This window comes from Motacilla alba, chromosome 5 (assembly GCF_015832195.1).
Source record: "Motacilla alba alba isolate MOTALB_02 chromosome 5, Motacilla_alba_V1.0_pri, whole genome shotgun sequence".
In the NCBI taxonomy this organism is placed as follows: Eukaryota; Metazoa; Chordata; class Aves; order Passeriformes; family Motacillidae; genus Motacilla; species Motacilla alba.
Window position 1 is genome coordinate 47,596,182 of NC_052020.1, and position 14,862 is coordinate 47,611,043.

Consider the following 14,862-nt stretch of genomic DNA (forward strand, 5'->3'; position numbering starts at 1 on the left):
AGTGGGTAAAATGAGCCCTGAAGAGAGGATGAAGGTTTCAGTTTACACTATCAACAAGAATATGTGTGATGGCCACAGGTTATCCTTGAAAGTCTGGGCTCCTGCACAACCCAAGTGCATACTCAGTGTATACGTATGTGGAGGGCTCCTTATCTGAAATGAACCCTGTGCTTGTCTTTGCTTCTGCCAAGATTCATATGGATCCAGTGTGTTTCCAACACTGCATGTGCATCATCTTCAAGCTACAGTAATTGTGATTTTTACACAGCAAGGATAAGGGAGATTATTTTTCATTTTCTGTCAGAATTACTTTTATCCCAGAGTAGTTGAAAGAAAAACAGTCCAACAGTTCCTGTCTTACTAAGTTTGAATTTGAACTAAAGTTTGTATCTCATACCATTGTAAAAGTTTGCTTTGCTTCTACACACACTTGCACCCTCCCCTCCCCAGTGCATTTGCAAATTCCACTAACCAAAAAAAAAAAATTAAAAAAAATTTAAAAACTAAGTGTATTTAGAGATTTTAACGTTTTGGTAATGAAAAGTGGTAGATGCCCTATCCCTGGAAACATTTGGTCAGACTCGAGAGGTCTCTGAGCAACCTGATTTGGTGGAGGTGCTCATGGCAGAGCAGGTAGACTGGATACATTGCTAACGGGACTGGACCCAAATATCCCAAATTCTCAACAGAACCATGAATATTGTCTTGCTATGTACACTTAGGGGTGGGGGAGGGTGGTCCAATAGGGAGGTACAACTACTACAGGAGTGGTTAGAAGCACTTTGAAAACATGTGAGATGATTTGATTTTGCAGAAGGATTAGAGGAATATTTACAAGTCCTAAAGTGTGATACCCATGAAACTTTTAGAGAAGGAGCATTCCTATACCTTTCCCGTATGCCATTTCTTTTCAGTGTGTATATTCAATGTAGATATATTTTTCAGGACACACATCATGGGGCTGATTCTGAACTGTATTGCAACTCTGTTGTACTAAGTTTTCTTTTTCTCATATACTGCAAGGGAATTAAGGTGTAGGGGGAAGTACATAGTAAATGTGAAATGGTACTGCAGCTAGTGATTTACTAATCCCCAAGTCTAAACATGTATATAGAAACAGCCCAGATAAATAAATTGTAAGAATAGTAAATAATTAAGCACAACTGTTTTTGTAAGCTTTCCCGTGGCTTCCCTTTATAATGCCAGTTTCTATGCATTAATGAATTAGTAATTCTTCCCCTTTATAAAAATTTTAAATCCATTTGTTTGTTGACCAGAAGAAAAGTTTAGATTCTTTCTCCAAAATGAAAAGTCACTTTTTGGGTAAGTGGGAAACAATGCACTTTATGAATTTGCAGTCTTTACTGAGGTCTTCTCTCCTGGAACATGCATTTAGTTTCTGGGCATGAAAATGTGTAATAGATCCAAAATAATATATAAACAGATACAATATATAAATATAACAATTAATAATTGAACAATTAGAATCCACAAGACAAACCCACAGGTAACAGATTAGCTACAGGAAGCTGGTCCATTTATTTCAAAATTGGAAATTCTGTAAAATAAATTGGAGCTATTCACTAGTAAATGCTATTCTTATAACAACATAACAGTTTCTAAAAACATTTTGTTTACCAGCTATACAGAAGAATTTAGTTCTTTCTCACAAAATTAGCTTTGATCAACTAGTGCAAACATCCAGTACAAGCCCCTGACGGAAAGTATTCAGAAAAAATGTATTTGATAGTACATGAAAATGCATTTCCTTCAGTATATCTGGACCCCACTCAAATCCTCCCAGCATTTGTTCTCATTTTTAAAAAAATCATCATTCCTCACCACTTGCCAAAGAGAAACATGTATTTTAAATATTACATTCCTTACTTACAAATTATTTATTTAGGATGAAGTCCCTCATTAACTCTTTAGCCATCCAGCACTTTACAGTTTAAACTAGAGAACTTTAACAAGAAAGGTAGAACAGTTTATTCAGCTTTTTACATAGCAGTATACAATAGCACAAGGTGGTTTGCCTACTAAAATGTTTTGTTCAAGACAAAAGTACAAGTTGAATTTTTCATTACAGTAAAAATACTTATTTGACTTGTGTAACTTATTTGGCATTAAAATGTGACTGCATTGTTTCTCTCAAGGACTCAGCAGCATATCCATTGAAAGTTACTTGATTCACATCAGAACACTCATTTTGAAATAAACGAGTGATTTTCTGTTACAGTCTTAATAATGGCCACAGACCAAGGACCCCCCTGTACAAACTAGTCCTTGGACACAGCAAATCTATTCTGTGAATCAAAGAGATTCCAGGAAGGCCTAGTGAAATTAAGGAAATTATTAGGGAATAAGATATTACCTGGCCTTAACACAGCAGTGATGACCAGGAACTAGCCTTTCTTGAATGGTAGGTTATAGTATTTCTTACTAAGGTAAAATCATTTCTATTGATCCTTCTAACCTTTTCATGAAGAAAAAAAAATAATAATCACTCAGGGGCAAATTTTATGTTCCAAAGACAAAACATTTCTCCCCACTATGGAGAGAAATAACATGGGTCTCATTTTCCAGTATCAGCAGACGCAGCTGCTTGGAAAGGAATTGTCAAAAGTGCCACTAAGGTGGGAGGAGGTTTACCATGTCTTACATTTAGTGGAGGAAAGAAATACTTTGATGTTTCACAATTTCAGTTAAGATAACTCTAAAATGACTATGGCACTTGAAAAAATAAGGATTAATTTTTCACCCTTTGTAAGCTCTGGAGTTGTGTGAAGCAGTGGACAGAGCAAGTGAGCAACTGCACAGAGAACATGACTTTTTTATATAATTGAATGCACATGTATCCCATCCTCCTGCATGAACGGCTTCATGATCTTGGGCTGGAATGGGTGAGGACAAGCCACACTGTGTGTCCTGTTTATATACAAACCTGGAATGTGAACAACGGTAAGTTGGGCAGCTGTAAATTAGTGTTATCAGTGGTGTGCCAGGGGGAGTTATTTACCTGACAAAAACCTGCACAATGCAGAAATACAAGGGATTTTGTGGATTTTACCTCCATTCAGATCTGCTACTTACTGGCTCAATGGAAACAGCAGGCAACCTATTGTCAAGGTATGAGCTTTCAGCTGCAGCAGTTTGGGAACTTCTATGGCCATACCCCCGCCTGAAACCTCACACTTGTTTTCCAGTTATTTGTTCCCTGCTGCTGTTCTCTTAATTGAAGATAGAAGTAGATGTTAACTTACTCTCTTTGGAGGGTGGATTCTGCAGAATTTAGGCAAACAAATGCTCTGTATAAAATGGAGGTAACTGAAGTGAGTGGTGTATGGTTGGTGTACATTGGATTTGCATGGGCATTGCATAGGCTTCAGCGACTTCCTGGCCTATGTGGTTGATGTTGATTTAAGTGCCCTCAGGGCCAGATCTTGTAGTGTGTGCTTAGCACACAGATGTGTTGCACTGACTTCCACAGAAGTAGAGGAACTGAACACATCACTGGATGCATTCACGTTTGTGCTTGGCAAGAAGGGACTCCCAAGTATTTAAAGCTAGTATAAGTGATAATGCACAATTATAATTATTATTGTGTTAGATGGCTGAATGTGATACCACATACACAGGCCAAATGAATCTCCTAAAGCTCCAATTCTTTGGGGATTAGTGCAGAGAACCCTAAAAACTCCCACTGAGTATGGCACGGTACCCTTGTAAACTCAGTGGAGCACTACTTGAATAAGGAAGTTACAGTCATACTGAACAGGAGTAAACTGGGAGTGTCCAGAAAATGTACGGGATTTAAGTGTGTTTAGACGCCAAATATAAACATGTAGAAATTTCAGCCTCAGGAAGTTTTAATGGAAGAAAGTAGCTCAATCACTCAGTATATTTTGCAACTTTAGCTGAAAGTTTAACATCACAAAATGACATATTGCTATGCAGCTTTAAGAATCACACAAATGTATTCAATCATTTCCCCTGCTTTTCAGATCTGCTATTCATTAAAAGCTCTTCTCCTGTTTGCAGTTTCCAGTTTTCAAATGGATGACACAACCAATGCATAGCTTAATGTTCATTCTCATGAGTCCTCATTAATAAATAATCGTATCACATACATATAATTTTACAGGTACTCTTAAAATGGTTTTACAATTCTATTAAATATATAGATAAAATAATCACTGCTATATAAAAAAATCATTTTAAAACAGCTGAACTCTCAAGCTTTGCATAAAATTCTGTAGACACATTCATTACAATCTAGAAACTCAATAAAAATACATTTTAGAGCTCAATCTCTCAAAAATATTCATGGCATTGAAAATTGATTGTCGTTTTTTACTGTAGTCTGTGTTTGCCCTGCCTTTGCACTGATAATTTCCTACAATTTGGCAAAAGCTATATTCTGGTCAGTTTGTAGATTATGTGACTGTTTAACTCACTTCTTCAACTTTAAGTCATCTGCCCCATAAATATTTAGTGGGGGTTCTGTCTTTAATGATGTATTTTTCCTTGCACTTTCTAAAAAATCATGATGAAACACTTTGCAGTTATGACTACAATGACATTGAACCATCCTATTACAGTTACCTCTCAGTCTTTAATGCTGCTTCTATGAACACCAAACATCCTTTATCCAGTGATTCTCAAGGCCCTTCCTGACACTTACACTTCACAATGCTCTGCTACCCACATTTGCTCAAAACCAGCAGGTTTTAGAAAGAGTCTTAACAGATCAGTACCTCTGTGTATCTGAATTCAGCTGCCAAATCAATATACCATATGTGGTCAGTTCAAGCTTAGCATTTTTCAACCCAGGCAAAAGTTCAGCAAAAACTTCTGTATTCAGACAGTGCACCTACCTATTGGAAAATGGGTAGACACTGGATTGCCCACCACAGTTTAAACCCTCCACTATCGCCAGCCAGCCCTCTGGGCAGCAAGTTAAAATAGGCTTTGCCATAATGAATGTTTCATAATCAGGCTTTTAGGCAGTAGCTCAGAATAGGCCACAAACCCCAAAACCAAGCAGTGTTTTCAGAACAGGGCTCTTGCATTAAGGAATTGGATCTTGCACTGTGGAAGAAGAGATGCAGGCTCACAAGTCAGTGTAACTGGGGGAAGCTGCTGCTTAGGTAGATGTCAGTCTTTACAGTTCGAAGTAAAGGCAGAACTCTTCAAGAGTTCAGTTTTTTTAAGCACAATTGACAACATCAGTATAATCACTCTTAGTGCTTCACCCTGGGTCTTCTCACCCACGGAATGGCTGGGTAAGGTACACTGACTCTGTTATAGCACACCCACAACAAAACAAACCCAAAAATTGAAAGCAATGTAATACCAAGTATCATGGAATTGCTTAGTATTTTTTTTTCATCTATTTTGGATGGAAGAAGCTGTCTCTGTCTCTCACACTGGAAAGTGTACCTCAATTGAAACACTGGTGGACATGACCAATACAATTGTGGGATGCTGTTTGACATTTAAACTGCTCATTGCAATGTATCAGTCACTGTTCATCAGTGGCAGGTAACAAAGAAAACCTTGGGTTTTCTCCTTCTTGGACAAAAATACTGTGTAATGACATTTCTGGCATCACTGTGTTCTCATTCACCTTTCCATTCTTCATGGATGTCAGTTGGTTAGCTAAGACATCCAAATTGCTCCTCATCCTGATTAATTTTCTTAGGAGGAAGGAAAGAAGAAGGGAGCATACTTGATTGAACTTTGATAGCTGTAAAGCCCTATAAAGAGACTGTAATCCAACTCCAAATAGCCTCTTCGGAAGATTAATAAACATGGAAGAACCAGAGTAAAGATACAAAGGGTCAGAAAAAGTTATCATAAACCAAAGAAGCCTATGAAGAGTGGAACATAATGAAAAGCTGTCAATATTTTGCTCCAAACTAGTGTAGTACACTGCTGCTTGCAGCTATTAAATAGATGCCGTACCCCAGCCTAGTATTCCCTAGTTTTCAGGATAAGCATGTTTCTTGTACTAAGTTTTATTCTTTCTGAGGAGAAAGCACTAACCCTTCAACTTTCTCTTTTAGTCTACTTCCAGAAAGCACCTTCAAAAATTCTTATATAGGTTTTCTTTTGGAAGAAAGTCTGTCTTCTACAACAAGCACAAACAGGTTCATGGATCACAAAATCAGCTGACTCAAAATCTTGACTGCTTTAGTGAACAAGATGAAAGAAATGTATCTTTTTTTTACTTAAGCTGATTTAAACCAAAATTAAGTTGGGACATTTGAATCTCTTCCTCAACAATAGATCTTATTTCTAGGTTCATGGGGTGAATCCAGCTCTATGAATAATGCAGGACAGAATAGGAAAGATTTCAGCTTTGTTGAAAGGTGTTCAGAATTTTATCTTCAATGTTTAAGATCTCCTGTCATTCTTTGCTTCTACTGAATTCCAACTGCAACTCCAGAGAAAAATGTCAGGGGAACAAAAAGAAGAAGAATGAAGTGTGATGGATGATTAGGATTGCCCCAGCAGACAAAATGACTACAGACAGGTTTTAAATACCTGCAAATAAATTGCTGTATATTTTGATGTATCTTGATCCCAGGTAAGATTACTTCCTCTGAAAACTTAGCCTGGGTAGGGATACACCTTATGGTACAACAAAATAGGTAAAATTTATAGCCATGTTATTTAATTTTCACTCAGTGTAAAATTATAAAACCCTTCATTTTAGGAAGCACATTGCAGTCAACCTTCTGAATTTTCAGATGGAAGCAGCAATGTGATGTAGTCTCATACAGCACACCATGGAACTAAAAATGTGCCAATGAGAAGTAGTGACTTCACTAAAAGTCACATGGAGAGAAGTTACTGTATGAAATTGAAGACTTCTCTTTAGTCCTACAAAGCATGAATTACACCTCTGGCAAAAACCCTATATGAAGTATCCTAAAGTGATCATTGATGTGGACAAAAATGACAAGAGGCAGAAGTAGCTCAACTGTGCCCAGGGATAAGTCACAGGAATCTCTTTGGTCACACTAGGAAGTCAATACTCGTTGTCAGCATTTATCTGTATTTAGTTTTACATCTATCATTTCTTTCTGAATTGAAATGGACACTTAAAAGATATTTCTAATTCTTTTACCATGCACTAGTGCCTTAACAGTAGCCTCAGCAAAGCTGGCTACCTATTATTTTTTTAATCTGCAAAAGACAGAAATCTTTATGTTAATAAAAGCAGCAAAGAAATTGAAGCAGAAATGGACTCAGAAGCACTGAGGTACTTTAAAAAAATTTTAGTTTCTGGCCTGAGATTTCCCATATAAAGTCTCCTAAGAAGCAGCTAGCATGTATATTCTCCACACTTCTACATACCAAATTTATTCCTGCAAATCAAACATACCAAAAGGAGCAGGATAAAAATTACTTTCAATCCTAAAAAAATCAAACTTCCCTACCCCAATAAACCCTCAACCTGAATTTGTTGCTCCACTGCATTTGCTGCTGTAATCAGTTCCTGATGTGTGTTTCCCTACCTGTAATTCTGCTCTGCCTCCAACTCTTTGAAATGGAAAATGTGAAGAAGCATTTCTAGCCTTGCCCTTGCAGGTGGTCAGATCAAGAGGTAAGTCAACACCATCCCTCTTCCAAAGCTATCAGGCCCTACATAAGAAAGTGAAGCCAGAAGAATAATTTTTGAAGACTAGAGCTCTGAATTGTTCATACTTCTACTGATAATTATCTGGTTTTATTTAGCATCTTATAAAGCAAGGCACAAATGTACAAAATCGCATCTACTAAATCAGATAATTTTATATATATTTACACAATTACCGTAATATAAAACGTGCTTTGACACTGTCATAGCACAACAGTAGCGGAATTGAGGACAACCTGATAATAAACACAAATACCAGGTTCTGGATTTCTGTTTGTGCTTCACCTGAAGGAACATATTCATATGCAGATACACAAAGCAATCCAGCCACCATCCCTTTATTTCCCACACCTCACACAGATCAAACTTTGTTGCTAAGAAGCTGTGGAAGGAGTAAAAGGCAGTAGACCAGCACCCAAAAGAAAATGACAAAGTAGAATAGCTCTGGCTGCTCAAAAATTGTTATCTCATGAGTTGGTGCTGGAGTCTCGCTTGCTTCCAAGTCCTTTTTCTTCCTGAAAATAGGAGAGAATTCAGTAAGAGGCAAGGAAAAGAAGAAGAAACCTTCAGTGTTAATAATTACTGTGAAGATCAGAGGGTGGTCTAAAAGACAGCAGTTTAATGAACCTTTTCAGTCCTGACAGTTGGAGGGCCCCAGCTAGACTAGGAGGGGCATACTGGGCTTTAACAGTGTGTTCCTTCCAGAGTCAACATATGTAAGAATCAGTCTTCTGAAAACTCCAGACAAATTCTAAAGTAGTTTAAGCAAGTGCCATTACAGCACAGCCCTCTGATGTAAGGAGATTTCCACCTGCCAAAAAGATGCCCTTTTATTTTCAGAACAGTAAACATAGCACTGGGCAACACATCTCACACTTCCAAAGTTTTGCTTATACAATGCATCTGACTTGATATACTTTCCCCAAATCATCTACTTTCAGAGCCCCTCATGGTAGGCACTAGAATATTAAACAGAAAAAGCCCAAGACTTCAAGCCAAGAAACCAACTAGCAGTTGGGGGTTTGCAGGACAACTCCAAAATTTCAACTTCACAAATTTCCAGCTGTGGTTCATAAGGGCAAAGGCTGATGGATTCTGCCAGCACCACTGAGCTCTCACAAAGACAAGGAAAGGTCTTATTTAAAAAGGTACAAGATGGTACAATCATTTTATAATTTTCTAGTACTGTAAGAAAAACACTCCGGAAAACTGTTTTTAATCTACTTTTGGAGAAAAATTGTGTTTTCCTGCTTGGGGCCTCCTACTGGATATATACCTAAGTATTACACAAAATATCAGCAAATTGTACACAACTGATACATCTGTAACAGCTATTTGTGTATTTTTATTTATTTTTTTTAGCAGAGAGAGAGAGAGAGAGAGAGAGAGAGAGAGAGAGAGAGGCCAGTGGATCCTGATAATATTTTGTATGTTTTCTGCATCTAAATATAACAACCATTTTACCTAGAAGTTTTGAGAGGTACTATTCGGTGTCAGCTAAGAGGCAAAACCTAAAGTGATCCTTGTTTCTTAAAGATATTTAGACCCTAATACCAAAGGGATGCATGTGTTTATCACCAGTCACCTTAAGTCTAAACTAAACACACATACAAATTACCAAAACTCAGAGATGCTCCAACAGGGGCCAGTCCTCCACTGAAGAAACTGACTTTCCCTGGCACTGATCTCACTAAACATTGTTTTGACAGTCTTCCAAACCTGGAAAGAGTCATCGCTGCCAGAGGGCCTAACGTTTGAAGTTCTCCCACTGTTCTCTCAGCCTGAGATATCCACCACATGGGGAAAATGCTCAGAATCTTGCTTAGACAGCTGAATCTTTCAAGTCAAAAGCATTTTAGTAAAGGGACAGATTGAGCAATAAGAAAATTTTGTATCTTATACCTATGGAGCCATTGCAGAAGACAGTTGCTACCATTATAATTAATTTCCAGCTCCCTTTGTATCACTGCTAGTAGTACCTAGGAGTTATGGCTGCCTTGCAAAAGTCAATCTGTATAAGAACCACTCACCCAATGATTAATGGATTTTCACCCATATCTGTCATCTTCTGCTCGTTTACACCATAGGTTTCCTTAAACAAACCACAAACAGATTAGATAACAAAAATAAAATTCAGTATCTCAGAAAGGTGGTAATTCTGTATTTTATGCAAATTGTATCTAATGTTTGCTCAAATAAAATGAAAGTGTGCTTATAAACATATTTTCTGTCAGCACATCCAGCACTGCAGTCTGGTGCACACACAGAAAAGGAAAAGAGTTGTGAAATAAGATTTTTTTGCTTTCAACTGCTTCCATCAGTTGAATAAAATTCCCCTTGTTCATATGTATTTGTAGTAGCTCTGACAGTATTGCAAAATTAAAGCATCTGCGTGAAACCTCCCTTTCACTGAACAATGGTGGCAGCATTTTTTTTAAAACTCTTAAGATGGTCAGAATTTTATTTTTGTGTTGAAAAAAGGCCATATTCCTGTCCTTGCTCAGCATGCCCAGATTGCTGATGCTGTCCTTCCCTTCTGGCTTTAAAAATAAAAATCCAGACCTCAGCTGTATTGTGTGCTCTCAAGAAGCCAGTGTGAATCACATCTGTCATTAGGGATGCAGTTTCTCATTACAACTAAAATTCTTGTAGGGTTAGTAGCTGCTACTGATAATATAATACACTGCTACTGGGAGGAAGAGGGACAGAGCCCAGTTTTTCAGAAACAGTGCTCTTCAGGAGACACCCAGCATTTTTGCAGTATTGAGACCAGGGCATCAACATTATACAGAGAATGCAAAACCTAAAATAAACTAGAGCAGCAAACAAAAGCAGCTTCAAACAAGCAAAATGTTGCAGCTGTACAGGTATGATGAAGAAAGATTTAAAGTTACAGCAGATGTAACTGTAGTATTAGGTAGTCCTTTGTGAATTTGCTTAGGGTTCAGTAAAGTTTAGTATGTTTTTAGGAGAGTTCAGTAAAACTTTGCAACTATGCCTGGTTTTAGCACTAAAAGTCACAAGAAGTCACAAGACTTTCATACTGTTAGAGGCCTTTTTACAGTGTGTGAACTTCTGGAGTTTGAGAGAACCAGAGAACCAGCAATAAATAAATGTCCACACTTACCTCCTCAGAAGCATTACGAGAAAACCTTTTCCGGAGATGAATGTTGGCATCACTGTCACTGCTTCTGTATGTAAAAGCAAAGTTTTTAAATTCATAAAGTTAAGTTTAAAAGAGACACTGCAAATGGATGTGACAGGTTTAAGATACACAAAACCACAAATATCCATTGCTGCATGTGTTAGAATATGGACTGGAATTTATCAGTAATGTGATAAAAATGGCTTTGGGAAAATCTAACCCATAATAAAAAATCATATTCTCAAAAAGGAATCTTTTCTGAAAAATGGTATCTGAGGCATCACTGACATTTAACTAAGAGTATACCCAAGTTTTACAGCCATTGATATAAAAAATTTGGACTGACAGGGAACAGTAAGCTTGAAGGGAACAACAGGTTTTTCTAAGCAAACTCTCAAATTCATTGGAGTGCTCCAGACAAGCATCAACAAATCACAATGTCCCACTCAAAGAGATTACCTAAGAATAAATTAGAACATAAGAAAAACTAGAAGTAAATGAAGCAAAATTAGCTGAGTGTCTCTGTACTGGGTCTGCCTGGGCCGCAGTTAAATTTCCCTAGAGCAGTGTGCTGGGGCTGGGCAAGAGGCTTGGAGGGGACCCAGCCAGGAGAGCTGACCCAAACTGACCAAAGGGCAGTGACACCCACAAGTGACACACACTTGTTCTTATATCTGCCTTCTGAAGCAACCACTACACCTTGCTTCCCAGGAAGTGGCTGGACACTGCTGTGCTGATGGGAAGTAGAGAATAAATAATTTTTTTTTTGTCTTCTTCTAATTTGCTTCCACACATGGCCTTTGCCTTTTCATTAAAATGCCTTTACCTTGACCCATGAGTTCTTCATCTTATTTTCTCTCCAACACCTCATTTACTTGCTCATAACCAGAAAAAAGATCTAAAAAGTATCTACTGAAATCAATCAGTGTCATGCTTCCTCGCGGTGTCACAATGCATATGGACTATTTAATCTACATTACAACATACTCTCTCTGTTAGGAAAGCAATTATAACACTTCCATGTTCAAAATGCACTGGGCTTCCACTTGGGTTTTGTGTGGCAAAGTTTGTAGCACAGTCAAATCAAGTCCCACTCAACACATTTAAGAGAAACACAGGAAGAAGTCAATGAATCCCAGTACTTCTTCCTAAAACAAGACTACAACAAACATCCAATGGACAGGGCAATTTCAAAAGACCACTTAGGTGTATTTAAGACAAAGTTAATGTGGGATACCCGGTAAATTCCTGGAATTCAGCATTTTCTTCCAGGTCATCTTGTGATAGAGTAGTAGTGGCAACATCTGAGATCTGCAAATCTTCTTCAATCACATTTTTCTCTTCCTCCTCTGTATTACTATTTTCTTCTGGTGTCTTTATGGCTATTGTTAAATCCTCTAGATGTTCTACTATGGCCTGTTGAAATTAGGAAATGTTTTGCTTTAGACAACATGACTGATTCCCCACCCTTCCAGATATCTCAGTGATGCAGTCTATTCAGACACTCAACTGCAGATAGTATGAGACTCAAAGTCTCACTGAAGAGAATAAAAAAGCAATTCAGTTCTTGCAAATCTTTTCCGATACGCAGAATCATCAGTTCTACATACATGCACACATACACACATACAGTTGAAAAGTCAGATCTTTCTATTAAGAAGTCATGACATGACATGGCTCTTTGAAGCAATCCACTAGACTTTTTAAAATCTACCCCCAATTAGTCCTTCAAGTTAACAGCAAACTGAATTAATTACTGTAGGTAGAGTTAGGATGAAAATGTGTTCAAGCAACGTGTCTAAGCAACATGTAGAGCAGCATTAAATGGACACTCATTCCTGAAAAATGCTGTCAAAAATTACTGTGCTGGAAAACATGTAAGGCACTTCAAAACTGGTGTCTGCAAGAAGAGATTCAGGAGCAAACTGCCTAAACCAAATACCCTCAAAGTACTCACTTCTTTCTCCTCCTCCAGTGCAGAGAAGCCTTCATTTCATCCATGTAACGTATCCTACTCAAATTGCTTTTGTAAGTTTTTGTAGGCAAACTTACTTGGATTGAGACAACATTATCATTGTCTGTATCCTTTCTTTAGAAGCAATACTAATTTTTGTTACTCTTATTACAGATTTTTAGAAATACCCTCTCTGGTAATCTATTATGTCTAAGGATTATACAGAAACCTCTATTTTAAAACATAATAAAAAGTCACATTTTTGCTGTACTTTTAGGTAATCTTTTATGCTTAGGGATTACAGAAGCCTCAAATTATTTTAAAACATAGTATAAATTCACATTTTTGCAATGCCATTAGTATTAGGGCTTATTTTCTCTTTTAATGTCAGATCTTCTCAGTTATCTGCAATTCCATTCATTCCAGTAGGGGGCTGTGGCAAACAGTGTAATGGAACAGGAAACCAAGTACATTTTAAGTATTTCTCCCAAACATTGCAAAATGATAGCAAATGAAAACCACTGGGATTGGATGCTAAGTCCACATATATACACAAAGAAATGCTGGTAATAAAATTAAATACCTCAGGATGTTGTGGAATAGTGGAATCTTCATGGTTGGTGGCCTTATTGCCATCTTCTTCTATTTCTAGCTCTTCTACTGGTAATGGCACTTCTTTTTCATCTGAAGAATTCACGTGACTGCTTGTTTTTGTGGTTTCCTCCTCGCTGTTCTCAGTGTCTGTTTCTGATGGAGGGGTACCTAGCTTATTCTCCAAGTCTGGCTCTGGTGCTTCTTCTTTGTGGTCCTGTTCTGGTAAGTTCTTGTCAGGTAAAACATCTGTTACTGTTTCAGAAGAAGCTTTTTCATTTCCTGTATCGTAACCTTCGATACAAGGCTCAAGGTAAGCGTTCAGAACTGCTGATATGGGAACATTATAATGTGGATAATAAAAGAGATCATGGGGTATCACGGATACTTTTGAAGAACTGGGTAGCACTTCAGCTGCAGATTCAACTTCATCACAGCTGTCCAGGTCCTCTGGAGTTTTAGGTATATCTGAGAGAGAGTCATCAGATGTTTCATGCTGTGTAGATAGCTCTTGGCTTTTGAGATCAGAATCATTCAGTGAACAAGTATTTGTTTCTATTGTCTCAAGGACAGGTGATTCCTTTGTATGTTCATCTTGTGGAATTGTCTGTATTTCCTCATTTAGAAGGTGGAGAACGTACTTCTGTGTATCTTCTTGTTTTGATGTATCTTCTGGTAAAAGAATTGAAGACTGGGGTTTGCTGTCTTCAACCTTATTGATAGAATCATCTGTAAGTATACCTGAAGTCCAGGATAATGGACTCAAAGAAGAAGTATTGGCTGAAAGGCTCTTGGTTTCATTGTCATATTCAGTAGGGGTGTCCTTAGTTAATTCTTCGGAGTATTCTTCAAAAGAGTCAACAGAATTTTTCTGATCTGTCAGAACAGCTGGAGAAAGGTCATCATTTTGTTTCGGTGGATCATCAGAGATGCTCTCTTCACCTGACATGAATTTATCATTTTGAACCTCCCAAGAGGAATTGGATTCAAAACTGACAGGTCCTGTAATTTTCAGTGAGGTAGGCCTTTGAGGCTCCTCTTCAGATGTTCCCTGTAAATCGCCTAACACTTGACTTAGTTTCCCATTACAATTTTCAGAAGTGATTTCTGATGGGATTCTCTCAGGGATATCATGAATATGGACCTTTGGAGGAGCCGGATGACTCCTCTCATGATTAACAGTATACATGTTTTCTTCATTTTCACTTAAAATCAAGATTTTGCCTTCTTTCTCTGATGGTGTGTCTTTGATGTGGACATACGTGGACTCAATTGGAAGCTCCTTGTCAGGATCTGTAAAATCTTCCTGTAAGTGACGATACACCATTAGAAGACAAATCCTAGCTCAGATACCATTTTACATTTCCCAAACACAATGGAAGGAATAAATACCTAGTCTTTCAGTCCATTACCTTATGAATGGCCAATTAATGACTCACTTATTTTGAAAGTAGGAAAACTAATTTGGCAAGTCAAGTGCCTTGAACAAAGCTCAATGTCAAGAAGGCAGTTGTACAGGAAGAT

At 37.7% G+C, this 14,862-nt stretch overlaps 1 protein-coding gene across 1 annotated transcript in view; it reads right to left on the minus strand.

Annotated features, from left to right (window-relative positions):
- Positions 1-1,520: 1,520 nt before the first annotated feature.
- CLMN (calmin) overlaps positions 1,521-14,862 on the minus strand; it is a 75,997-nt gene continuing 62,655 nt past the window's right edge. Inside the window, exons 9-13 of the mRNA XM_038139249.1 lie at positions 13,331-14,644; positions 12,031-12,209; positions 10,776-10,839; positions 9,679-9,740; positions 1,521-8,163 (exon numbers count right to left, since the gene is read on the minus strand). Of these exons, the coding sequence (XP_037995177.1) occupies positions 8,010-8,163; positions 9,679-9,740; positions 10,776-10,839; positions 12,031-12,209; positions 13,331-14,644 (1,773 nt within the window). The 3' untranslated portion in view covers positions 1,521-8,009. The remainder of the gene's footprint in view (positions 8,164-9,678; positions 9,741-10,775; positions 10,840-12,030; positions 12,210-13,330; positions 14,645-14,862) is intronic.